Below are 26,797 nucleotides of genomic sequence, written 5' to 3' on the forward strand. Positions count from 1 at the left end.
GAACAGTTGTCTCAGACTGAAGTTCTGCCATGTCAATTTCTTTAACAAGCATTGTCAGTTTCTCAAACAAGGATCAGGAAAGGAGTTAGCAACTGGGAATATCAGAAAGCAAATAAGGACTGGGATTCCTGGGAGAAAGGCAGTGACTTTGAGTAAGTGGACTAAAGACCATGGTTCATTTTAGGGAGCTGAACCTGGCTAATGCACCTCCCCATGATGCAGTACATCAGACAAAATCCCCTGCAGATGAAGAGCTCAGCAGTGCTGCACTGAGACATGTATTTTATTTATCTGTCATCAGAATGCAAAGGAGAAACTCAGTTATGACTACCAAACTAATTCACATGGTGACATCATCTCAAATCTTATTGCTTCACAGCACTGAATGACTAAAAATAAAAACTGACAACATTTGTTGCCTCTTCTGCAGTGTTTCTCCCCCGCCCCCCCCCACACAAGTTCCATTAGGATGAACTTCATTCCGTATCTCAAGGGTAGTAAAGACAAATTTCCATCACCCTAATGGCATTACACAACTGACACGTCTACAGGGAAATAGGAGCGACACAATAGCATAGGAGTTAATACAATCATTTTACAGCACCAGCAATCATTGATCAGGGTTTGATTCCTGTCACTGCCTGTAAGGAGTTTGTACATTCTCCCTGTGACGATATGGGTTTCCTCCGACATTCCAAAGATGTTCGGGTTAGGAATAGTACGTCGTGAGTATACTACATTGACACCAGAAATGTGGTGATATTTATGGGCTGCCCCCAGCACAATCCTTGGACTGTGTTAGTCAAAGACGGAAAGTAATATACTGAACTGTATGTGTTTCAATGTACATATGACAAATAAAGCTCATCTTTATCTCTATAATCTTTAAGTGAAGGAATGTGATGGCTTAGTCTTCAGAAGTCTTTCATTTTATTTCAACAATTCCAAGTTCTCCCTTTTTTTGCTGTGAAATTTATTTCACTTTCCCCTAGCCAGCCCACATTTAGCATTTCCAGATGTTTTGCCACAAAGGTCTATAAGTTTTTTTTTGAGTGTCTAATTCTGCCCAATTCTTGGGGAAAAAAGTAGTAGGAAACAAATATCTAGACTCAGAAGGTATGCACCCCCCAGAACACCAGCATAACACAAGTGATCAGTTAAGGTGTACAAAGGTACAGAACAGAGAATGGTAAGGAGGGTACATTTTAGCGTTGCTATTACTTCTCGGTAATACTTGAAATATAAAGGAGTAAAACAACTAATCTTCAAGGGATGAAACTAATGTACGAGGAGTGTTTGGTGACTCTGGGCCTATACACGCTGGAGGTTAGAAAAACAAAACCTATTGAATATTGAGAAGCCTAGATGGAGTGGATGTGGAGAGACTGTTTCCGACAGCGGGGGAGTCCAAGGCAGAGTATCAGAATAGAGCAACAGTTCCCTACCTGGGGTCCTTGGACCCCTTGCTTAATGGGATTGGTCCACAGCATAAAAAAGATTGTGAATCCCTGGAATGGATGGATGTCTATTCAGAACAGAGATCAGGAGGAGTTTCTTTAGCCAGAGTGCTGAATCATTGCCAGAGATATTGAGGCCAAGTCACTGGGCATTTATAAAGTGGAGGTTGATAGGCTCTTGATTAGTCAGGGCATGAATGGTTACGGGAAGAAGGCAGGAGAATGGAGTTTAAGAGAAATAATAAATCAGCCAACATGAAACAGCAGAGCAGACTCGATAGGCTGAATGGATTAATTCTGCTCCTTTGTTATGGTCTTATGGGAGCAAAATTTGATGCCAAAATTAATATAATTGAAATGTGTTATGAAGTTCTATCAGTCAAAATGCTTGAACATGAAAAGATTTAACATTACAGTCCAGTGTACTATCAAGTAGTCAAGTGTGATAACAGTTAAAAGTACTGAATGCCAGTACCTGGACACCATTACAAATTTATAATCAAAGCACCTGATCAATAATAATTCAATACTATAGACCCCATGGACCACTTGGTTAATTAATGGTAAGGATTTCTGGCATAAAAGGGTTTGGGAACACCTGCCATAGACAGGAGCACAGATGCTACAAAATATTATAAAATATTAATTGGGGAAAACAAAGCAATAATAAACAGGAGTGAAAGAAGCCTCTACAGTTAAACAAAATGGTCCTGGAACTGGACAACTCCCAGTGTCCCTTTAGAGTTCAAGAATTAAAGCTGTCTTTCCTTTCCACTGATTTGGATCACATTCAGGGAGATAGAGGACACATAACCACAATTTTTTGAAAATTGTGCTGTAATCTTAGAAGTAGCAAGGTAGTTTATCCTACAGTGGAAAAGTCAAAAACAACACTTAAAACTACGTTAGTTTTCTCAAATGGAATACTTAATACACATTTCAAAAGCATGGAGCAAGATGAGACACTGCCACCCAACAGCAGGTGCAATGGATATAATCATTCCAATGCAATAAAAGTGAGCTTCAGTAAGAATGCAGAAAATGCAAATTAATTTGGACTTTGAGAGATGCTTTTGTAAAATTAGATCTCGTCATCATGTTAAAGGACGTCAACTCTAATTATTAACTGCCTGATTCAAAGACTGGATTATATATTTGAAGCAAAGTTTAAACATTCACACAAGTAGTACAAAATTTCTCAAAACCATTTCCTGAAAATTGACATAACAAAATGTTTTAATATTGATGGAAAAGCTTCGATACTTTCAAGTGTACAGCTGGTAAACTTTTAAGATTTTCAATGTCTTTTCCAATTTTCTAATACAAGTACACAACTACTGCATGGCAAAATAGGTTTTAGAAGTTCCCAAAAGCCATCTAAATGTTCTGTGTGCAGTTACCCAATATCAGCCGAAGAAACGTTGAGAAACTCCACTCATGTTCACAGCCAGAAATGAAAACATCCACATTCTAGCTCATGATTCTTGTGGAAATATGGTAGGCAAATGAACCAGCAACTCTAGAGTTCATTAATCCTTTTTTCTTTAAATGCAATGAGATATGAGGATTACGATGCATAGCCTGATAGGATTGTGAATGTAGATTCAATAATAGCATCCAAAACAAAATTTGTTAAATACCAAGAGAAAAAGCAATTATGTGGATAAAAGAAAAAGCAGAGCACTATAACCAACTGGACTGCTTCATGACAGAGTCAGCACAAACTCAAACCTGACAGACATCCTCCTATACTGTATTCATCTGTGACTTTTTTTCTTAAATGTCATCCTCAAACAACCTGGTCATCATACTACTCCAAATCCATATTAACATGGTGACACTAATTCCTCCTGAAGTGGTCTGTCAACCCACTTTTACAGACAAGTCTAGAGGTCAGCAAAGACAACATTTTTTATGAATGAATTTGAAAGCAAATACATTCCATAATGATAGTCAACTGTACTTCCTAAATTGAGTTCTTCCACTGCTCATAAGGTACGCCCTCCAATCCAGGCAAGACCCTTGTAAATCTCCAACTCTCTCCATAGTATCCACATCCTTCGTGTAGTGAGGTGACCAGAACTGTACTCCAAGTGGGCCTGACCAAGGTCTTGTATAGCTGTAACATTACCTCATGACTCTTGAACTCAATCCCACATTCTTGATGAATGCCAACACACCATACACCTTAACAACGCTGTCAACCTGCACAGCAGCTTTGAGTGTCCAATGGACATGAACCTTCTGTCTTCACATTTGACTTACCAAGAATGAACCACTTTTTCTTGGCAAAAGACATTTTTGCTGTTGGCTTGCATGAATTCCTTAGCGCAGCTTAGCTAAAAATTGTTTGCAAATTTATCTTACTTTAATAAGTAAACCACTGAGGTTGATCTTTCCCTTTTTTGTGCCATATGAACTTTTGCTAGGGTTCCTTAAATTACTTCCAACCTCTCCAACAACATTTCAATGTAATTCAGTATTTATTGTGAATGCCCACAAGAAAATGCACCACAGGGCAACGTGTATGTACTTTGATAATAAGTTCAATTTACTCTGACGGCATGATTGGATGAGATCACAATGGCTTGAAGAGATTTGGCATGTCAACAAATACACTCAAGAATTTCTATAGTTGTACCATGGAGAGCATTCTGACAGGCTGCATCACTATCTGGTATCTGGGGTGGGGCGGCGGGGGCTACTACACAGGACCGAATGAAACTGCAGAGGGTTGCAAATCTAGTCAGCTCCATCTTGGATACTAGCCTACAAAGTACCCAGGACATCTTCAGGGAGCGGTGTCTTAGAAAGGCAGTGTCCATTATTAAGGACCTCCAGCACTTAGGGTATGTCCTTTTCACATTGTTACCATCAGGTAGGAGGTACAGAAACCTGAAGGCACGCACTCAGCGATTCAGGAACAGCTTCTTCCCCTCTGCCATCTGATTCATAAATAGACATTGAATCCTTGGATACAACCTCATTTTAAAAAAAATACAGTATATCTGTTTTTTGCACTTTTTTAATCTATTCAATATATGTATACCATAATTGATTAACTTATTATTTTTTTCTCTCTTCTAGATTATGTATTGCATTGAACTGCTGCTGTTAAGTTAACAAATTTCACATCACATGACAGTGATGATTCTGCTTCTAAGCAATTTTACAGACCATGTATTTGTATGAAAAATATACCCTTGTAATCAATGACAATAGAATTCAGCATCACAATCTATCATTTATACACAATTCATCAATGTTGTTAAACTAATTTTGTGATAGAAAATGGTACAGGTCAACCTTCACTAATCCAACTACCTGTAATCTGGTTCCTTTGGTAATCTGGCACTGATTTCAAATTTTCCACGTGACTATAATTTCAAATTTCCTGGGCCACTGTACCAATCTGCTGTGCATCGTTTTGGTTGCGCTAGATCTGTTCACGTGTTGGTGCGCTCTTATAAGCACAGACAGGCGATCCCTGCTTGTTTTCCTGCATTTATTAATATCATTTGAATGAGGTGCGGCCGCCCAGCACTCGCCAGCAGCGGGGGAGCTGGCGCATGCTGGGTCGATCTGCCTTCTCACAAGCCTGCCGGCAGTCACGCACTGCCCTCCGGCATTGCCCGGCCGGACCTCCGTTCTCTTCTGCCTACAACCTCAGATTAGATGTGGCAACCCGCTGAATTTAAGCATATTACTAAGCGGAGGAAAAGAAACTAACAAGGATTCCCTCAGTAACTGCGAGTGAAGAGGGAAGAGCCCAGCGCCGAATCCCCAGGCACCTGGCGGTCATGTGAAATGTGGCGTATAGAAGACCTCCTTTCTCCGACTTCTGCTTCTGCTCACCCAGATGTGCTGCCACCAACATCAACAATTTTTGAAGAAACTGTTATGCCAGTTTCAGCATCAGTTCCTGATGCTTCACTCATTTTTCAAGATGAAGATGTTGATGATCCTGACAACCCCACACTTGCAGACATGTAACTGCCTGAAGGTATATTAAACATCTCACTTTAGAAGCAGAAGTGCTGTACAAGTTAATTCCTGTACATTTACCTGTACCCTTTATTTTATCTGTGCCTGTACAGTATATTACTTTATTAAAAGTTCACTTGCTACTCATTTAACATTCCTGTTTCATTAACTAACTTACATGATATTTTAAAGGTATGATGAGGTAGTTAGCTATTGCTTAATGTGATCCTTCTGTAATTTGGCATTTTCACTAATCCGGCACGCCTCAGGTCCCAGTGATGCTGGATTATAGAAGGGCGACCTGTATTAGATTGTGACCTCTGTGGTAAAAACATAGGGCAAATTCTATGAGTCAAGTCGTTTGTGCTTTACATTCAATTATTTTAGAATTCTTTACTGAATGGCCGCCAACAGTTTACATTGAGTTTAAACATTAAATTGATCAATTTCTTGGATGTTTCAGAATTTGGATATCATTCTCCTGAAGATGAATTTGAGTTACATAACTGCAACCAATTACTACTTGCTTAAGCCAATCTGATACTTCACAGGACTAATCATGAATTATTTTGTGTATTTTGTTATATAATTAACAGACCAGCTGTTCATACATGTAACTGCCATACATTCAAACTTCGGTGATCCTTAGAAACAAACTCAAGTACCTACAGGAAATCTAAATTGCTTGCATTTTTCACCTCCAATGTATTGCAAACAGGCAGGGTCATACAGCACAGAAACAGGATCTCAGCCAGAACTTTTGCCCAACTACACTAACGTCATTTGCCCTCATTAGGTTTGTATTTTTCTACATCTTGCTTATTCAAGAATATGTCTAAATGTTTTTTGAATGCAGTAACTGTACAAGACTCCATCACTTCCTTTAGCTGCAAGCTCCAGTTATCAACCACTCTAAATTTTAAAAACCTCTTAAATTGCATATGGTCCTTCCTCTCACCTTAAACTTGCACCTTGTTTTTGATACCCCTGCCATGAGATAAAGGTTTTGACCATCTCTACTCAGTAACAGGTGCCTGTTAACCACATTCTAACTCAGCACCTAATGAATTTGTTAACCCTTTCCCTAGACATCTATATGTGATTTAGGATGTACTTTTTTTTCTCCTAAGCTGGAGAAGACAGTGACTTTCATCTACGTAGAAGTTTATTAAACATTATGATAAATTGTTCAAAATGCTGACATGTTCATTCATTTGATAGCTGTTAATTCCATTTCAAGGGTTTCTTGAAAAGGCTCTCATTTGCATCCAAATTAAACATTCTGTTCAACTGGGCCAAAACTAGCAAAAGCATATAACACACACACAAAATACTGGAGGAACTCAGCAGGCCAGGCAGCATCTATGGAAAAAGAGTACAGTCAACATTTTGGGCTGAGACCCTTTAGCTGCAGCAGGAAAATAATTTCATTCAGCAAGTTCAAATACATATAGATATCCTCACTCATGATGTGCCCCTATTGAGGCAATAATATTTAGTTAAGAACATGCAAGATGAAATATTTCCAAATCACATGAAATGTTACCCTATTTCAAACTACCTACATTAAAATAAACATTTTCTAAAATTTAGTAAGAAAAGATAAACATTGGGATTAATAAATAACTTGATATCAACATTTTTTCAAACACACACAAAAGATTTTATGCATTATTAGCAAATGCAACACAAAATTTATTACTAATGGCTGCAAATGTGATTAAGTAGTTTATTATTCGGGTAGCAGAATGGCGCATCGGGTAGAGCAGGTCCTACATCTCCTTCGGCCCACATTCAATCCAGATATCTAGCACTGTCTGTACGGAGTTTGCATGTACCTCATGATCACATGGGTTGTCCCCTCTCCCCCCATGTGCTTCCGCTTTCTCCCACAATCCCAATTTGAGATGAACTTGCTCCTACAAGATACCCTTAATGTAAGTGGGTGGCAAGATAATAAGGGGAAAGCATAGAAAAGCTTGTGAAAGAGAAAGGGTAACTGGGCAATAGAACTGATAGGAATGCCCTAACAAATTACACAACATATGCAGGTGATATTAAACTTTATTCTGATATTTGGCAAAATTTAATGATGTATGCCATAAGGAAAAATAAAACAAAATACAACATTTTTATGAATGGAAACTCCCACAAAAAGGTAGTGGATTTGGCCCAATACATCACGAGTAAAGCCCTCCCAACCGCTGAGCACATCTACATGAAAGGCTGTTGTAGGAAAGCAGCATCCATCATCAGAGAGCCCAACCACACCGGCATGCTCTCCTCTCACAGCTGCCATCAAGCTACAAGAGCCTCAGGACTCGCACCACCAGATTCAAGAACTGTTTCTACCACTCAACCATCAGGCTGTCGAATAAAAGGGGATACCTACACTCACTTGCCCCATCACTGAAATGTTCCCACAATCAATGATTTCACTAAGGACTCTATCTCATGTTCTTGTTAATTAACATTTGCAGTTTGTCTTCTGCACTCTAGTTGATCCATCTTGAGTATACCACCAGGAAAATGAATCTCAGGGTTGAATATGGTGACATATACGTACTATGATAATAAAATTTACTTTGATCACCTATTTTTCTTTTGACAACAGTAGTTTGTCAGCAACTGTGCAAATGAACGTCAAAAGAACAACCAACCACTCTTCCATTCTATCATTTCCTCAGGAATTTCAGCTGCACAATCCCACTGTTCACACTCCGAATCAATTGTTTTTGGTGACATCTTGAAAGTGAACATTTGCAAAATGTTTATGATAACTCATTTGCTCATTTGACATTAGATGAGGAATGGAGAATTTGTCAAGAAAAAAGGGTGACCTTATGAAATGTGTGTGGACTTTAGCCACAAATTTGAAAAAGAAATCAAAAATATCCCTCGTGTTGAAGTACGAAATTGTGATTTTTAAATCGAAATTGTAGAGAATGTTCAATTAAACAATAGACTTGACATGTTTATAACAAGTGCATAATGTTGCCCAAGGTTCCAAAGAAGATTTTCAATCGAAATTAAAGCAGAATCGCTTAATTACAAGGTTATATCTTAAAATAAAGTCTACAGCGGATTTCATACGCAGCTGAAATGACCAACTCGCATTTGTGCCTCAACTATAACCCCAATTCATGAACATAGCAAAACAAACCATTACAAACACTTTTAACATAACTCCGCTTCAAACAGTTGACAGCTTTTATTAACAAAATGCACAGACTCAACGACTTGAACCTATGAATTTGGCATCAATGAAAAGCTATAAACCAAGTCGCCCTGTATCAGAGTCGAAGCTCTTGCACACAAGAGCAGGGAACAACACAATCACGATTTTCTTGTGGTTATCACTGAGCGTTAATCTGATAGATTAATAGACGGATTTTATTACCGATCAGCCACTGGACAATGGTTGTGTTCGCCCTCAACTTCATGTTTCCAACGGACTTCATAGCCCAGTCGCTGACACTTTTTTAAAAAATAAAGCCGCTGGCAAAACAGGCAATGTGCTCCGCATTTAAATTGCTTCAATCCTGGTCATTTTCCACGGCGAGTCGCTCAGTCAGTGACTTGCCTATCTGCTAACCGTTGCTGCAAGGTCTGAACTGACAGGCCCGAATAAAAACCCAGCTGCTCGCGGCTCTAGCATACGAGCTCCGCCGGCAGAGGTTGGGGGCGGCTCTGCTCCTTTTCCCATCTCTGACCACCCTCTGCTCTCCACCACCAAGTCCCCCCACCCCCCCACCTCCGTACACCGAGTCACGTACCTGAGGCGCTGCAGTCGGCGCACACTTCGTTGGGCCGCAGCTTTCGGGACATTTTTTAATTTCTCTGCGAATACCCCGTGTTTACTTATTTCCAGCTTTGACCCCGAAACCGCGACGCTTCCAGTCTCCCAGGGCCGGCCTGTTTAATGCAGATGCATCCGGTTCGAGGCAAGTTGTGAGAAAACCGCAGATTCCTCTCGACCGCCCCCATCCCCGGAGCAGCAAGGAAATGACGACACCGGCCGCGCAGCCCACCTTGTTGGTGGAATTCCCACGCGCGTCAGATGGATGGACAGCACAATTCACCAAAGAGCACGCGAACCAGTGTAAATAACGTCATCGCCCACCAACCAGCTCCATCCTCAGCACCACCTGCAAGTTTGGTTGCCGGCGCTTATTGACCCGCCCAGTTGGGGGTTGAAGGGTGGGTGTTGTCAGCTAGTGTGGGATTTGTAGTTCTGCTTGAAAGCAGGCGAGAAGGTGATGTCATTATGCAACTGGAGCTTATTGAACTCGATGCCAATATTTTTAAATATTGTAATTATTCTCAAGGAGTTGATTTAGAAGATATAGCTTATTTTAAATTCAATTTTTCATCAATAATTGCAGTCATATCGAATGAACTACAGCTCCCAGGAGGTTTTACGATCGTGCATCTTCAATATTGTAGGTAACAGGGTTGACCGCAAAATAAAATGCATGAATACTGCATTTTCCAGTGTTAAAATATTCCAACTAAATAGATAAAATATAATAGTTATATTCAATATATTTATATTAGAAGATTTCGCTGATAATGTTCATGCATTACGCTCAACATTTTTTTTCAATACGTAAGCCTCCCCCATAGGGATTTGGTAATTCCTTATCCTTCGATTTTTCTCCCACTTCCTCTTTCTAGCACGGTGAAAGCAAGAATTACAGCGCTTCCTATCGTCTGATGTTCAGTAGTCGAGCAATATAGGGATTGGTGCCTGTTGCCAGGGGGTTGACTGTCTACTGCAAAGGTAGTTTGTATGATATTTGGAAAAGAAGAATGATATCAGAATGATTTCTACGAGAAAGGTGGCAGAAAGATATCCGTTGCATTATTTGGTTTGGTATAATAAATACAAGGAGCTGGAAAAGGAACTTAGCACCAAGCAGGTGGGTGATGTGTATGTGTTTGGGGTGGTGCATTGCAAGTACAATTGTCTAAATACAGTAGCATTCACCAAGTCGCTGTGAAATTATGGATTGGGAGTTTAAATTTTGCCCTTAGAATAAAATTGGAAATTGCATGTCTTTTCAACGTTAAAATTGTTAGAGATATGAATTGTGGCAATGTCTTTTTTGTGCATTAGCTTTACGAAATTGTGCTAGTGTATAATGAACTGATTCTTTCCTTGGGTTTGGCTTTGTCTCAATATTTTTCTTTAAAAAGCGCGATCGCGTCGATTTCTTTGCATATTTCACTTTTTACCTGAAATTTCTCAGACTATTTAGAAACGAAATATGTAGCAATAATTCTCCACTTAAAATGATGTATGGAAAGGGTAATTCCTGGTAACCATGTAGAGAACCATATGTGTGTATTAAAATAATTATATCAACTGCTCTGAAATATTCTCGTTTACTGTGTTACATTTCTAATTCCCTATCATCAAAATCCCGGGATGGTTTTATATTTTGGATATTGCCCCAAGGGAACAAGTTGTTATAGTTTGACAATGAAACAAAAATGTTGTTTTGTTAAAATGTGTTCTGTGGAGGTAAGACAGTAGCTTTCAAAAAAGTGCAACTAAATTTAAAAATAAACCACGCACGAAGTGAGCCTAGTTTGTGCAACAAGATATTTCAAAAATATAATATTCCTTGTAATGGCTATAATTTTAAATGCTTTAAACTCTGCAGAAGCAGAAACTTAGCGTTTATTGCAACAAAATATAATGGTGTGCGTTAGCCTTTTGGGTGGAAACGAAAACGCTGGTAAATTTTGATGAACATTTGAAACCCTCGGGATCTGGCGGTCGCTTTGGCATCATTTCTGTGATATACAGTAGACACGATACGATAACCACAATAAGCAGGTTGGGGGGGGGGGCACCGTCTCTGTAGCTGCTGCGGTTCCAGTACCGCACGGTTTTCAGAGCTCGATGCACATTAAAGCGCGCACGCGCCACTCCTCTCCGGCAACCACTACTATTGAACTGTAACATCTCTTGCCAACCGCGCATGGTCGCTATCAATCAAAGCCTATACTGAAACTGCGTAAACTGATTGCAACAAGGCGGTGGGTGTCGAAAGAAATTCCGGGGGGGGGGGGTGGGGAGAGGTGGAATGTGTGAAATAAAAGCATGAATATCGTTCTCTTTGATAATTAAGAAAGGACACTTAGGCAGATTTTGTCAGATCGAGCATGCAAGGATACAAATCGAATCTTGTGGCAAGATTTATCCCCAGCAACGGGATAACACGATTCGAAATAGGTATAGGATAAATGCTAGCTAGCTGTTAATTGTATAGATACGATTAACCAATTTCTTAAAGAGTAATTTGCATTCAAACAAAGACATCAAAATCGATCGATTGAGCTAATATGGAGTAAGCCCATGGACCAGATGAAAAGCTAGAAACAGGAGACGTGCACGCAACTAGAAGCGGATTATTTTCCAGATGTTTACTTTCTTATTGAGGTGAAATGTAGCAACTGTTGAAAATAAGGATCGAAATGAACAGTCTTCATGACTACAGAAACTGGACGGCTGCTCTTATATTAAACCATGCCGGACTGTCGGTTTTGACCAGAACTTTGACGCCCTCATTTTTCCCTTGGGCACGGTAATAATTTGATGCTGCTGGGTCTGCCAGACACGGCCTCGGCATTTCCAATTATGTGCCCTACCTCCCCCCCCCCAACCAACTCCATCAGGGGGAAAATATCCTAGTCCACAACTCACTGAAGCTACTCGAAGCCCGGAATGATGTACCTGCGATGCTCTTCCCAGCGTATTCTTTGCCCTCGTATTGTTTCACATGCGCCAATGCATTAGCAAGTGTCGCGTAAGGTGCAAGTTTGAGTGTTGCTCACGTACCGTTTACACAACAGCGAGAGTTTATTAGGTTGGGCTCCCTCCACGGGGCATTCGGGATTATAAATAAATAAACACGGCTTTGGGCCGGAAATGCAGCAAACGGAGCAAAATACATTTTGTGCGATCTCTCTATAGATTGTAGAACATATAACCATCGACGAATTCGGAAGCAGACAAATGCTACGAAGGTTCTGTGAATTCCGAGAAGACAGAATCTCTAAAATACTGCGGGCAAAAATTAGAACTAATCTGACGGGTAACGTACCGGGAGTTCGATGCACTGATATTTCAATTACTGTATCCGGTGATGGACCAGAGTTTCGATTGACGGTGGTATTAGTAATTCGGCGCAACTGGTCTGGACAGGGCTATAAAGTCAAGGGTTGGCCGATAGATGTTTCTGTGTGGATCTCTCGGAAATGTTGGAGGTTGTCAAAATCGGCTTGCTAGAAAATAATTCTTCAGGGCAAATGTAATAGAAGGTGTATTGTAAATGCAATTGCTGTAAAACGCCACGTTCCAATAATAATTTTAAAACGGAATTTATATCACTGCTAATATGGAGCAAGTTCCTTTTCATTGCCAAGACGGCGTGAACTTTGCCTTAACCTTTAATCGCTTTCAATGACCATAAGTAACTTAATGGGATCCATCAACCTAGATAACCCTAGGTCTGTAACTGATTAAAGTAGAAAGCCTCACATAAAGGAAGAAAATGGAAGGGTGTGCGAATCAATAGTACATTTTATATGGAGCTCATATTGATAGAGTGGGTTGGGACCTCGCTGGTATCGGTGATGTACTGTACCTGCAAGTTTAACATGCGTTATTATCATGCGATGCAGAACTGTGTATCAGTATAAATTACCTCATATTTACAATAAAAGAAAATAAGAAATGGTTTCAAATCACATAACTTTGAGAATTCATTCATAATGTAATAATATAAACTGAAATTCCGAGTTGCTGGTAGAACTGTAAGATGTACTTTGTTACGTGTGTACATCTCAAGAATTAAAACCAGCTAAGGGAACATTTGCAATGAAGGTTTTTATTTTATTCTATTTTTTTCCTGGTTGGTTTGGGCAAAAGACACAGAGACTGAGTTCCAATTCACTTTGTATATTAATGATCCCACCCTTTGAAATTGCTGCAGATCTATTCTGCAACATGGGGGAAAAATCTGTTATAATTTGTTCTTTTTGTTAACTTCTTCATCCTAACCTTGTCACTTTATTGCAATTTAGTGTGTTGCAATTTTTAGTTAACAACATCTTTATTTCAAGGAACTAATGCACAAAATAATTTTATCATCATAACTACATTTATTGGAATGGATAATTTGTTCACATTACTGGCAAGTCCATTAGTTATTTTCCATCCCAGAATATCCACAAGAATGTGATATTCAGCTGCTGTTTTGTTAGGCAGAGAATTGTAGCACTTGGTGGCGAAAAAGGAACAGTAAGATACTGTAATTTCAAGTTAGGCTAATATTTGACTCAGGATCTCAAAAATGTGAGTGCTCTCAAAGTTCAAAACTAATTTATTATCAAAATATGATTTTGCCAACACCCTGAGATTCAAATTCTTTCAGGCATTCACAGTAGAACAAGAAATACAATAGAACCATTGTAAAACTATATACAGAGACTGACAAAAAACATGTGCAAAAGAAAACAATCTGTGCAAATATAATAATAATAAATAAGTACAGTGAGTGCACAGGTTGTGGAATCAGTTCAGTGTTGAGGTGAGTTAGGTTATCCATGCTGGTTCACAAGTCTGACGGTTGAAGGGGAATAACTGTTCCCGAACCTGGTGATGTGGGACCAAAGGCTCCTGTACCTCTTTCCTGATGGTAGCAGTGAGAAGAGAGCATGGCCTGGATAGAAGGGTTCCTTGATGATGGATGCTGCTTTCTTGTGGCAGATGTTGTCAATATAGAGGAGGGCTTTGCCTGTGATGGATGGGACTGTGTCCACTTCTCATGACCTATATTTGTTTTGCTCAGTAGTAGAAGTCACACATTTAGACAGTGCTATGGAAGAAACCTTGCCATGTGCCTTGTAGATGACACAAATTGTAGCTAACGTCTAGCAATGGAGAGGAATGACGGATGTTGATCGAGTTGCTTGTTTTTTTTCCTGATGGCACTTTGTTTAAAGGTTGGTGAAGTTGTATTTATGCACTCAAGCACATTCCTTCCTGATGGCCAGTGATGGGAAGTCACCGAATATTCAGCATCAAATTGCTTTTGTAGCTGCAATATTTATCTGGCTAGTAACAGTTTGTTCCTAAGTTAATAAAACTAACTTCAATTAAAACATCCAGGCTGATCATGGTGGTAGATTTGCCCAAGTATTACATGGAATATGGTGTCTTTGTGTTGTTAATGATATTTTCTGGTGTTTGTGGACTATTTCTGGATGTTGTCAAGTTTTCAACTGAAAATTTCTAACTGGAAATCAAGATTGTTCAATCATCATGGAATATTTCTGTTTCTGACCTTATGATGGACTGAATATCATTAACAATCCAGCTGAAGATGTAATGAGAAACTCCTGCAGCAATGTCCTGGGTCAAGTGATTGGCTCCTAATGCCTCAAGTACCCTCTTTTTGTGCATTGGAGGACTTTGCTCTTGATTTCTACTGGAGCTCTGGGCCTATACTTGCTGGAGTTCAGAAGATCTCATTGAAACCTATTGAATATTGAAAGACCTGGAATAAGTGGATGTGGAGAGGATGCTTCCAAAAGTGGAAGAGTCTAGGATCAGAAGGCACAGCCTCAGAATAAAAGGACATCCCTTTAGAACAACGAAGAGGAGGAATTTCTTCCATCAGAGGGTGGTGAATCTGTGGAATTCATTGCCACAGAAGGCTGTGGAGGCCAAATCATTAAAGAGGAGTTTGATCACTCTTTGATTAGTCATGGTATCAAAGGTTACAGTGAAAAAGTAGGAGAGTGGGGTCGAGACGGATAATATATCAGTCATGATGGAATGGCAGAGCAGATTTGATAGACCAAATGGCCTAATTCTGTTCCTATGTCTATGGTCTTATGACATTAATTTTATTGGAGCTCTTTAATGTCCCGTTTGGTCAAATGTTGCTTTGATGTAAATCATTCACCCCCTGTCTGCTATTCTGTTCTTTTTTCCCTATGATGGGCCAAACCATAGAGAGATTTGGAGCTGAGTAGTGGATTACAAGCAATTTAATTATGAGAATTCTTCCCTTGGGTCTAAGTTTATCAGACGCTTATACAGAAACTGTGATTTATATTGTTGAATTCAGTTAATGCATATCATGTTATTGTCAATTTATTCTTACAAGAATGTTTCCAAATACTGCTTGGGTATCAGAAAGGGACGGTGGACAAATAAACAGAGAACACATTATTTGGATAAGTTTAATTATCTTTTGACTACGATTGCATCAATGCATTCTACATAAACATTATATTGCAATAATTGTTATAAATTTACTTATCTATGTTTTATATCTTTCCATCATCTATTCTAGTATTGCCAGTAAGTCATTCTGCTTGAAGTGGTTGTCCTACAGCATTTCCGTTCCATTTACCATGACAAGTAGTGAATTACACATACTGGAGGAAGAGATAACTTTGCTTGTTTAAAAGATTAAATGCTTTCAGCTCAGTTGTTAAATAAACAGAAGTGGGCTTTGACCCTAGACTTAAATCGCTAAGTAAAATTGCTTAAGTATAAAATTGGATGTAAACATAAATTCTGTAATCCAGAGTAAACTATTTCAGTGCTCATTGTTAGAGTGAGCTTTTAAACATGCATGACCAGATACATGAGATAAATTTGGTAGGTTTGGAAACAGGAATGTTTTCTGTTGGATTGCATTTAAATTTATTTGAGTTTCATGAAAGTATGCACTAACATTTTTTGCTGAATTATTCCCAATTTTTATAGGATTTGTCTGTCTGTAATTGTTTGGAAAATTATAATAACATGGAAGCTTTCAAATTTCTCTGAATTCCACACTTAGCTAAATTAAATACTCCATATCATGAGACATACTGTATATTATGTACAACTTACTAATCTGATTCAGATTCATTATTTTTTCAGCTCATGTACATCGACAGTGAAATGTGCTATTTGCCTTAACAGCCAACACACCCAACATTTGGCGCCAACATAGCATGTCCACACTGTTCAACACAGAACACACAATTGTCAAGATTGCTAAAAAAAAAATGAAAGCTTGAAATTTAATCTTACCTGAAACAACAAGTTCTCCAAGTCGAAAAGACACTACATTTTCTTGTTGTTAAAAAGCACAATTACATTTCAATATTATAATCAACAATTACTGAATAGATCTTTTTTGTTTAACTCAGTTGTTAATAATGATTTTAATTGAAAATAATTCTTATTCAGTAATATTATCTATTTATCCAAGGGAAAGATCTAATGCAAATACAAGGTGAACCCTGTTACTGGATTATTGCTAATGTGGTTGCACATTCTATTATTTGCAAATATTGGTTCTACCTCAGCTGAATCAATACACCATACGATCTGTTTTGAATCTACTGAGTGAAAAAAATGTCATTAAGCATTCAAAATTATAATACTTCCTAACTTAAAAGGTGTTTTTATAAAATATTTACATTTCAATTCCTCTTGGAAGTAGATTAAATTCATTGGGATATTTCACCATTCAAATGTGGTTTCACAGTTAATAACCTTCACACTTTTTCCACGGTAAGCGTTTTTGTTAGACACACTGTTAAATCTGCTGATGTATCTGTTATTGGAGATCAAAGTTCAAAACTTCAAAGTACATTCATTATCAAAATCTGAATACCATATACAACCCTGGGATCTGTCTTTCTTGCAAGCAGCCACAAAATAAGGAAAAGATGAAGCCACACTCAGGTTGGAGGAACAACACCTTATATTCCGTCTGGGTAGCCTCCAACCTGATGGTATGAACATCAACTTCTCTAACTTCCGCTAAGGCCCCACCTCCCCCTCGTACCCCATCTGTTACTCATTTTTATGCACACATTCTTTCTCTCTCTCTCCTTTTTCTCCCTCTGTCCCTCTGAATATACCTCTTGCCCATCCTCTGGGTCACCCCCCCTCCTTGTCTTTCTTCCCGGACCTCTTGTCCCATGATCCTCTCGTATCCCCTTTTGCCTATCACCTGTCCAGCTCTCGGCTCTATCCCTCCCCCTCCTGTCTTCTCCTATCATTTTGGATCCCCCCTCCCCCTCCTACTTTCAAATCCCTTACTCACTCTTCCTTCAGTTAGTCCTGACGAAGGGTCTCGGCCTGAAACGTCGACTGCACCTCTTCCTACAGATGCTGCTTGGCCTGCTGCGTTCACCAGCAACTTTGATGTATGTTGCTTGAATTTCCAGCATCTGCAGAATTCCTGTTGGTTGCCCACACATCAAGGATGTCCAATGTGCGAAAAAAAAGAACAAATTGTGAAAACGAACAGTAGAGTCCCCAAAAGTGAGTTCACAGCCATAAAGTCATTTCAGGGCTGCAGCCAGTCCGGGAGCCCGATGGCTGCAGGCCACAGCCACAGAGCCAGTTCAGTGCTAAACCGAGTAAAGCCTCGTGGAGTAGTGAGCTGAACACTGGTTTGTCCTTCACCTTTGGCCTTGGCACCTTGATCTTTTTAATTTGGTTCAGCACTTAAGTCGGCTAAGCATCTGTTTGTTTTTCTGCTCTCAGGTCTGGGCCCTGTTCCTTCAATCTGGCCCAAAATCCACTCTAGCAACAGCCTTCATGGTTGTACCTGCATTCTGAAGAATCCAGTTCGCCAAATCCTTCTGTATACCACAAAAGCACCAGGTCATTCAGCCAGTTCAAATGCACACCTGAAAAGGAAATTACAGATTGTAGGTTGCAGTGATCATAATCCAGGAAAAGTATATTTAATAGAATACTTGGTAGTTTTGTGTGTTGCCCACAAAATGTCACCAGCATCATCTTGATATCTACCAAGATGCAACCATTATTGGATTTGAAAAGTTTTGTAGTTTATTATTCGATGCATTTTTAAAGGCAATTCCCACAGTTTACCATGTTAGCTGATTTTAAATGATGCAATGGTACAGTAAGCACAAATGGCCTTTAGACTCTCTCTTATTTTTTCTGTGTATGATAAATGTACACCTGGAAAAATAAATAGATTACAAGCTGCAGGGAAAGAACAGATCGGTGGATCTAACAGAAAAGCTTTTTCATACCCTTAATAGATTCTTTCTTTGCTTGGTGATTCCATAATGGACAAAGAAGATCGTTGTGTTTGGTGTTGTCCTCCCTCAGTTGAACTATCAAAGTTTACCTCTTATGAAGAAGATGGATATATGGATGAGATTATGGAGGTTCACCTTCAATCATGGGGTGGCACAGTGCATTGCAGGTTGAATTGCTGCCTCAGAATTTCTGAGAACCAAGTTCCAATCTGGTCCACAGTCCTCATGGTCTGGAGTTTGTACATTCTCCCTATAACCGCTTGAGTTTCTTCCAGGTGATCTGGTTTGTTCCTACATCCTAAATATGTGGGATTGTTGGGTAATTGGACACTTAAATAGCCCTAGGGTATTGAGAGATAGGATAATCTGGTGGGGGGCAGGTAGTTGATTGGAATATAGGAAGATTGGGTAATTGAACAAATTAGTGGGGAATGGAATTGCTCTGAAAACCCAGCATAACCTTGATGAGCCGAAAATACTCTCTTCCTACATCATAAGGAAATATGGTATGGAATAGATGGCAGGGCATTGAATGAGGGAGTATTCACTATCAGAAAGAGAGAATTAGGTTCAACCAATAAAATCAGAGCTAGTGAAGCCATTCAGGTGCTGGGAATGGGAAGAGTGACCAGGAATGTTGCAATTGATCCATTTAAACAAGTGACCAAAAGGGTATAGGATGGGCATCTAGTTTCTCTGGTTAATGTATTGATAATGACTAGATAGGCCCCTGAAATGTGACATGCAGAACATGGTGCTGCTGAATCCCTGCATATAAGACGACCTTTAGTAATCCCATGTTCGATAATGAGGTACTGTTGGTGTCAAACTCAGTGCAGTATGTCTACTTTCACAAAGACATAGATACTCTTGAGGATTAGATTAGATTATGAGGACACACAGTCCTCTTTTATTGTCATTAAGTAATGCATGCATTAAGAAATGATAAAATGTTTTTCCGGAATGATATCACAGAAACACATGACAAACCAAGACTTGAAAAACTGACAAAAACCATATAATTATAACATATAGTTACAACAGTGCAAAGTAATACCGCAATTTGATAAGAACAGACCATGGGCACGGTAAAGTCTCAAAGTCTCTTGGAAATCCCATCATCTCACGCAGATGGTAAACCTCCAGTGCCGCAAACTTGCTGATGCAGCATCCCAGAAGCATCTGACCACAGTGTGACACCGAGTCCGTCCGAAAACTTCGAGCCTCCGATCAACCCTCCGACACTGATTACCGAGCACCATCTCTGCCGAGCGTTTCGACCCTGGCCCTGGCAACAGGCAATAGGCAAGGTCGAGGATTTGGGGCCTTCCCCTCCGGAGATTCTCGATTGTGCAGTAGCAGCAGCAGCGAAGCGGGCTCTCAGAAGTTTCTCCAGGTGTTCCTCCGTGCTTCTCACAGCTGTCTCCATCAAATCTGGATTGTGCACGGCATCCTACTTCACAGATACAATATCATTTGGAGAGGATAGAATCAGAGGTATACTGTGGGTCTGTGGAGATGTGGGAAATTGAATGAACAATCTCGTTGAAGGGGCAGAGGGAAAATTCTGCAAAGGTCAGAGAAGGAAAATCATCCTTGAACATTTATTGTGCAGAAGGAAACCACTTCTGGCAGCCTTTCCAATCTAGGTAGCATTCTTGTAAATCTTCCCTGCACCCTTTCCAATGCGTCATCTATTTAATGTGGTGAGGAACACCGTGAGTAGAATCTAGTTCAGTACTGGGATGGAGAAGGTGTTGTAAATTCTTGCTGAAGTAAACAAAAAGAAGAAGCTTGGAGATACGGGCTGGGCGAGGTGCATCATGCTGAATGGCGTTGGAGGAGACGGTGCTGCAGGTTTCTCCCAAATCCTTGAGATATTCTGGTTAGTGGGTTAAATTATCGCTAATGTAGGTAGGTGGGTGGAAAATTAAAGGGCCTGGTAAGCATATGAGATAAAATATGGAAAATGGAAATAAGTGAAGGGAAAAAGTAGCTAGCATCTTCTCTGAGAACTAGCGAAGTTTAGTGGGCTGATTTGGCCTCTCTATATTGTAGTAAAACGTGACAAATGTAACACAAGGATCTTGCATCTTATTGCTGTCCAGTGATTTTGATAGAAAATAGCATTTCTGGATATTGAATAAGGCTTGTGTCCTGTTGATATTAGTACCAGAGGAGCAGAATATTACATGCTGGTGTTCAGTTGATGTGATAACTCAGGCTCCATTGTAAAAACACTGCAAACATTGACATTTTAAGACATTCTATGATAGGTACAAGCTGCTACAGCCCTGCATCACCTGTTTAATTCCAAGTGCTACTCTTGGGAAGTATTTACAGATTCCCTGCCAAAATTAGGATTTTGACATTTCTGTCACAAACACTACCATTGCCATTGACTCCATTTTGAGAGTTAACTCCAAATAATGTTTGTGCTGGGTTCTTTATACAGGTTCGTCCTGACATATCGACTCTTTCCAGAAGTTTCTATTTTCATAAACTCAATCTCTGGCTGTTCTCTGATAACTAAAGCTTGTGCTTAGCTTGAAACCTTCTCTTTCGATGGATCTATATCTGCTATGCTTACTATCCATTGGCTCACCTGGTCCGCTGTGTTTTCCTGGTTGTGATCCCTATTACATTTGAAAAGAAAACCAGAAAATAAAAATGAAAAGGCAAAAATTGATTCACCAAATGTAATTATGAAATGCTGAATAATCAGGATACATATTTCATTATTAGAAATGGTTTATTATTATAGTTACAATTTAACTGTACCAATAATTTGACACCAATAAAAATCATGTTACACATTCATTAATTTGTAGGTTGCTGCTATATGCAATGATCACACATTTACCTTGTTCACTACAGTGTGAAAAGAATAATTGTTAATTAAAATGGAGCAACTGCAGATGCCAAAAATCTGAAGTTAATCAGAAAATGCTAAAAATAACAGGTTGGACAGCAAAAATGGAGAGGGGGAAAAACCTGATTAACATTACGGGTTGAGCACCTTTCATCATAGCTGTCTGTTCCTGATCCAAAAACAGGAGGGCTGGTTGTCTAATTGATACTTAGCTTTTCAATGGTTTTTATTCTTGAGCAATGGTACAGCAGATTCAATAGTTGTATTTGTAACAGCTGAGTTTGTTTCCTGAAGATTTAGAAGGGCAGAATTACAATAAAAGTAATCTCATCTCAGGTCCCAGATTGTAATAAATTGAACGATCTTTGCCTGAGATTGAATTTTGACACCATATGAAAGCTTAACAAGGTTATTTTCTTGCAATCAATCTTATCCGCTCATCATTTCTCCGTAGTTATTAGAATCTCATGCAAAACCAGAATGCCATAAATCATAGCGAAGAGCAGAAATTCATTATATATGTGTGTGTGTGTGTGTGTGTGTGTGTGTGTGTATATATATAAACTGTCTCTGTATTAAACTCCCAAAAGATTGCTTCGCTTGCTGAAGTTATACTTTTATATTCAAATGTGGTATAGGAACTAGTGAAGGCTACCTTCGGGGGCTTTTATCTCCTAATACCTGAGGGAAAAGGGAGGAAATAGCAAAGGTATCATGGAAGGAATATTTTAGCACAATGTTAAATAACATGATAAATTGAGAAAGGTGGGCTGATTGAAAACTGATTGATACCCTGATACACTGATTGATAGACTGTCATATTAAAATAAACATGTAAGTTATGTTCATGACTGAAATGCAGTCAGTTGATACAGGGCACACATAGCTTATTCACAATTTATTTCCAATGACTACTGAATTAACCTTAAACATTATGGGTAGAACATGGGTAAATTGCACTAGAAATAGAACTTTCGAATAACATTTGTAAGATAAAGGCGCGAAACTATTTCTGATGATTTTTTTTTATTGGGTGCCACGATAGCATAGTGGTTAGCATGACACTATTACAGCTTGGGGCGCCACCTGTAAGGAGTTTGTACATTCTCCCCATGTCTGCATAGATTTCCTCCTGGTGTTCTGGTTTCCCCCCACAGTCCAAAGATGAATCGGTTAGTAGGTTAATTGGTCATTGTAAATTGTTTTGAGATTAGGCTAGTGTTAACACAAAATACTCTGCGGATGCTGGGCTCAAAGCAACATGCACAACACGCTGGAGGAGTGAGTCCTGACAAAGGTTGACTGTTCATTTCCATGGATGCTGCCCAACTTGCTGAGTTCCTCCAGTGTGTTAAGTAGGTTAGTTGTTGGACGGAGTGGCTCATTGGGTTGCAAGGACCTGATCTAAAGGGTTCCGCATCTCTAACTAAATAAAAATAAATGTTTTCCTTCTTAATAGTGCCTGTTTTATGTAGAGTTTGACTCCATGGTAACCAAAATCCATGCATTGCTATTCTCATGTGCAAACCCAGCGAGTGGGTGAAGGTAACATACTTTTCTATTGGAAACGTTGGAGTCAAACTCAATCCAGTCATCCCTGATCTAAGGAGACACATTAAGCTTGCATCAATGGATAACAATCAGGAATAGTCATCCAGATGAACCAGGGAAAGTCGTAACATTTCCACCTCTTCCCTGAGCTAATTAGCAGCACATAAAGCTTTCGTATTTTGTCTGGCCCAGTACCACACAAGGTGGTACTTTCAGCCACAAAGCCTTTAGGGGAGACAATGTTTAAAATAAATCACAACCACAAGAACTCTGCAGGGAGTCATTGTGAGAAAAACAAGCACAGTAAGTAACATTGCATAGACAGATGTGTTTGGAAATGAGCTTCCTCCCTTGGATCTACCCCAGCTGATACTCACAGAATTCAGTTAAAACACAGTGGCTCTGTGCCCATTACAATAGGCAAAGGTTTCACAATTGCACAGAAGCAACATTAGATCAAGTAATGTGCTCACGGTATTTGAGTTGCACTCACAAGTGAATTAAAACATTGCAGTCATTAAAGAAAATTATCAGTAAAGGGGTTAATCAGCATACCAAGTAGTTCTCATAATTAAAATTACTCAAGTTAAATGATTTGGGGAGGAAGAACCAAACAGATTCACAAATCAAGCAAGTTTTATAATGATGTTGTCTTTTGAAATATATAATCTTGAAACTTAATCAAGCAATATTTTGGATTGGAGTCAATCTTCTGGTATATTGCCGCAGTACATACCATTCCCTCTGGTATTGCCACTATAATAAGACTGCATTATAAACATTTGCAGTCATGCCTTAGATGCAGACCTGCTTATCAGTAGGACTGGAGGAGAGTTATAAAATTAATTTGATAATTTGTATTTGCAATGTTAAAGAATACCTTTGTCATTACTAAATAAACATTGTTTGATGACTAATTGAACTGAAATATGCAAAGCAATAAAAAGATTGGGTTTAGATTTTAGAACTATGATGACCAGATGATAAACTGTATTTTGGCCATAATTTTAATACAGCAATTGCAAGTGTTTTACTGCAAGATTCCAGAAAGAAACATGGAACAATATATTATCAGGAAGGGTAAATAGGTAGATAAAGTTTTGGCAGCAGCATCTTTGCCTATGAAGAATTTAAAACAAAACAAATACTGCTAAGAGATGAAGGATTTCCAATTTTGGCATCCAGCATTAAATGTTCATGATCTATAAGCTTATAAAAGTTTACTCGTGTGAACTGGAAGGACTGAAAGAGTTTGTGGAAGCTTGGGTCATGTTGCATCATGGTTTGAAATTTAGGCTCTATTGAACCATCGCTCAAACAGGAGTTCAATGCAAGTACCACAAAAACATGCTTTTACTGTGTGTGGCCTGGGTGGGGTTAATATATCCCATTGGCTCTGAAAGTTGATAGAAATAAATTCAATGCTCTTATAAACATAAATTATGGAAATGAGAAATTTCTGATTTGATTCTTTGTACTGAATTAACTGACCTCAGTAAAAATAATCTGTTATTTACTTGTGAGTTTAGATACTGAGTGTTGACTGTTTACTCAAACTTAATGATCAAAAGTAGCTGATTCATTCAACACCAATACGTGTTTTTCTATGAAGAATCATAATCTACTAATTAGGATAGAAACTGTTGCTGATTTGATGAATTTACATACAAGATGGGTAAGACCAGCTGCAGGCTGCAAATCAGAATCAGATTTAATATCACCAACATATAAGATCATGAGAAACTAGAGCAGAATAAGGCCATTTGGCCTATCGAGTCTGCTCCACCATTTCATCATGGCGGATCTATTTTTCCTCTCAGCCCCAATCTCCTGTCTTTTCCCTGTATCCATTCATGCCCTGACGAAACAGAACTTATCAACCTCTGCCGTAAATATACAGAATGACTTGGCTTCCACAGCTGCCTATTGCAACGAATTCAACAAATTCACCACTCTTTGACAACGGACTTCCTCCTCATCTCCATTCTAAAAGGACACCCCTCTATTTTGAGTCTATGTCCTCCGGTCTTAGACACTCCCACCATAGGAAACATCCTCTCCACGACGACTCTATCAAGGCCTTTCACCATCTGATAGGTTTCAATTATGTCACCCCTCATTTTCTGAATTCCAGTGAATATAGGCCCAGTTCCATCAAACGGTCTTCATATAATAGGCCGTTTAATCCTGGAATAATTTTCATAAGCTTCCTTTGAATCCTCTCCACTTTCAGCACATCCGTACTAAGATAAGGGGCCCAGCACAGTACACAATAGTCCAAGTGAGGCCTCACCAGCGCCTTATAAAGTCTCAACATTACATCCTTACTTTTATATCCTAGTCATCTTGAAATGAATGCTAACATTGCTTTTGTCTTCCTCACCACAGACTCAACCTGCAAATTAACCTTTAGGGAATCTTGCACAAGGACTCCCAAATCCCTTTGCACCTCAGATTTTTGTATTTTCTCTCCATTTAGAAAATAGTCAATTCTTTCTTCTACCAAAGTGCATAACCATGCACTTCCCAACACTGTATTCCATCTACCACTTCTTTGTCCATTCTCCTAATCTGGCTAAATTCTTCTGTAGCCTCTGTATTTCCTCGAAACTACCTGCCCCTCCAGCTACCTTCATATCATCGGCAAACTTTGCAACAAAGCCATCAATTCCATCATCCAAATCATTGACATATAATGTAAAAAGAATCGGCCCCAACACAGACCCCTGTGGAACACCAATAGTCACTGGCAGCCAACCAGAAGGGGCTCCCTTTATTCCCACTCTTTGCATCCTGCCAGTCAGCCACTGCTTTATCCATGCTAGAATCTCTTCTGTAATACCATGAGCTCATAGCTTGTTAAGCAGCCTCATGTGTGTCTCATTGTCAAAGGCCTTCTGAAAATTCAAGTATACAACATCAACTGATTCTCTTTTGTCTATCCTACTTATTATTTCTTCAAAGAACTCCAACAGATTTGTCAGGCAAGATTTTCCCTTGAGGAAACCATGCTGACTATGGCCTATTGTATCATGTTCCTCCAAGTACCCCAAGATCCAACATCTTCCCAACTACTAAGGTCAGACTAACTGATCTATAATTTCCTCTCTTCTGCCTCTCTTCCTCTTGAAGAGTGGAGTGACATTTGCAATTTTCTAGTCTTCCAGAACCATTCCAAAATCTAGAGATTCTTGAAAGATCTTTACTAATGCCTCTTCAAACTCTTCAGCCACCACTTTCAGAACCCTGGGGTGTACGCCATCTGCTCCAGGTGACTTATCTACCTTCAGACCTTTCAGTTTCCCAAGAACCTTCTCTCTAGTAATACACTTTGTGCCCCCGACATTTAGAATTTCCACCGTACTGCTTGTGCCTTCCACAGAGAAAACTGATGCAAAGTACTTATTCAGTTTGACCACCGTTTTGTTGTTCTCCATTACTACCTCTCCAGCATCATTTTCCAGTGGTCCGATATCCACTCTTGCCTCTCTTCTACATTTTATCTGAAGAAACTGTTGTTATCCTCATTAATATTATTAGCTAGCTTACTTTCATATTCCATCTTTACCTTCTTAATGACATTTTTAGTTGCCTTCTGTTGATATGTAAAAACTTCCCAATCCCGTAACTTCCTACTAATTTTTGCTGTATTATATGCCCTCTCTTTAACTTTTACGTTGGCTTTGACTTCCCTTGTTAGCCATGGTTGTATCATCTTGCCTTTAGAATACTTCTTTTTCTTTGGGATGTGTGTATCCTGTGCCTTCTGAATTGCTTTCAGAAATTCCAGCCATTGCTGCTCTGCCGTCATCCCTGCTAGTGTCCCTTT

General features: G+C 39.3%; 2 protein-coding genes across 10 annotated transcripts in view; one reads left to right on the forward strand and one right to left on the reverse strand.

The window, feature by feature from the left end:
• Positions 1-9,451, reverse strand: part of git1 (G protein-coupled receptor kinase interacting ArfGAP 1) — a 233,902-nt gene extending 224,451 nt beyond the window's left edge. For 7 of the 8 annotated variants that reach the window (XM_063031294.1, XM_063031292.1, XM_063031300.1 and 4 more), the window contains exon 1: positions 9,218-9,450. In XM_063031294.1, the coding sequence (XP_062887364.1) occupies positions 9,218-9,269 (52 nt within the window). In that variant the 5' untranslated portion in view covers positions 9,270-9,450. Of the gene's footprint in view, positions 1-9,217 lie in introns of all 8 variants that reach the window. The other variant, XM_063031299.1, reaches the window with a different exon arrangement.
• A 733-nt stretch (positions 9,452-10,184) lies between these two features.
• Positions 10,185-26,797, forward strand: part of ankrd13b (ankyrin repeat domain 13B) — a 475,933-nt gene continuing 459,320 nt past the window's right edge. For both annotated transcript variants that reach the window (XM_063031175.1, XM_063031176.1), the window contains exon 1: positions 10,185-10,363. In XM_063031175.1, the coding sequence (XP_062887245.1) occupies positions 10,265-10,363 (99 nt within the window). In that variant the 5' untranslated portion in view covers positions 10,185-10,264. The remainder of the gene's footprint in view (positions 10,364-26,797) is intronic.

This window comes from Mobula hypostoma, chromosome 23, assembly GCF_963921235.1.
Source record: "Mobula hypostoma chromosome 23, sMobHyp1.1, whole genome shotgun sequence".
Taxonomy (NCBI): domain Eukaryota; kingdom Metazoa; phylum Chordata; class Chondrichthyes; order Myliobatiformes; family Myliobatidae; genus Mobula; species Mobula hypostoma.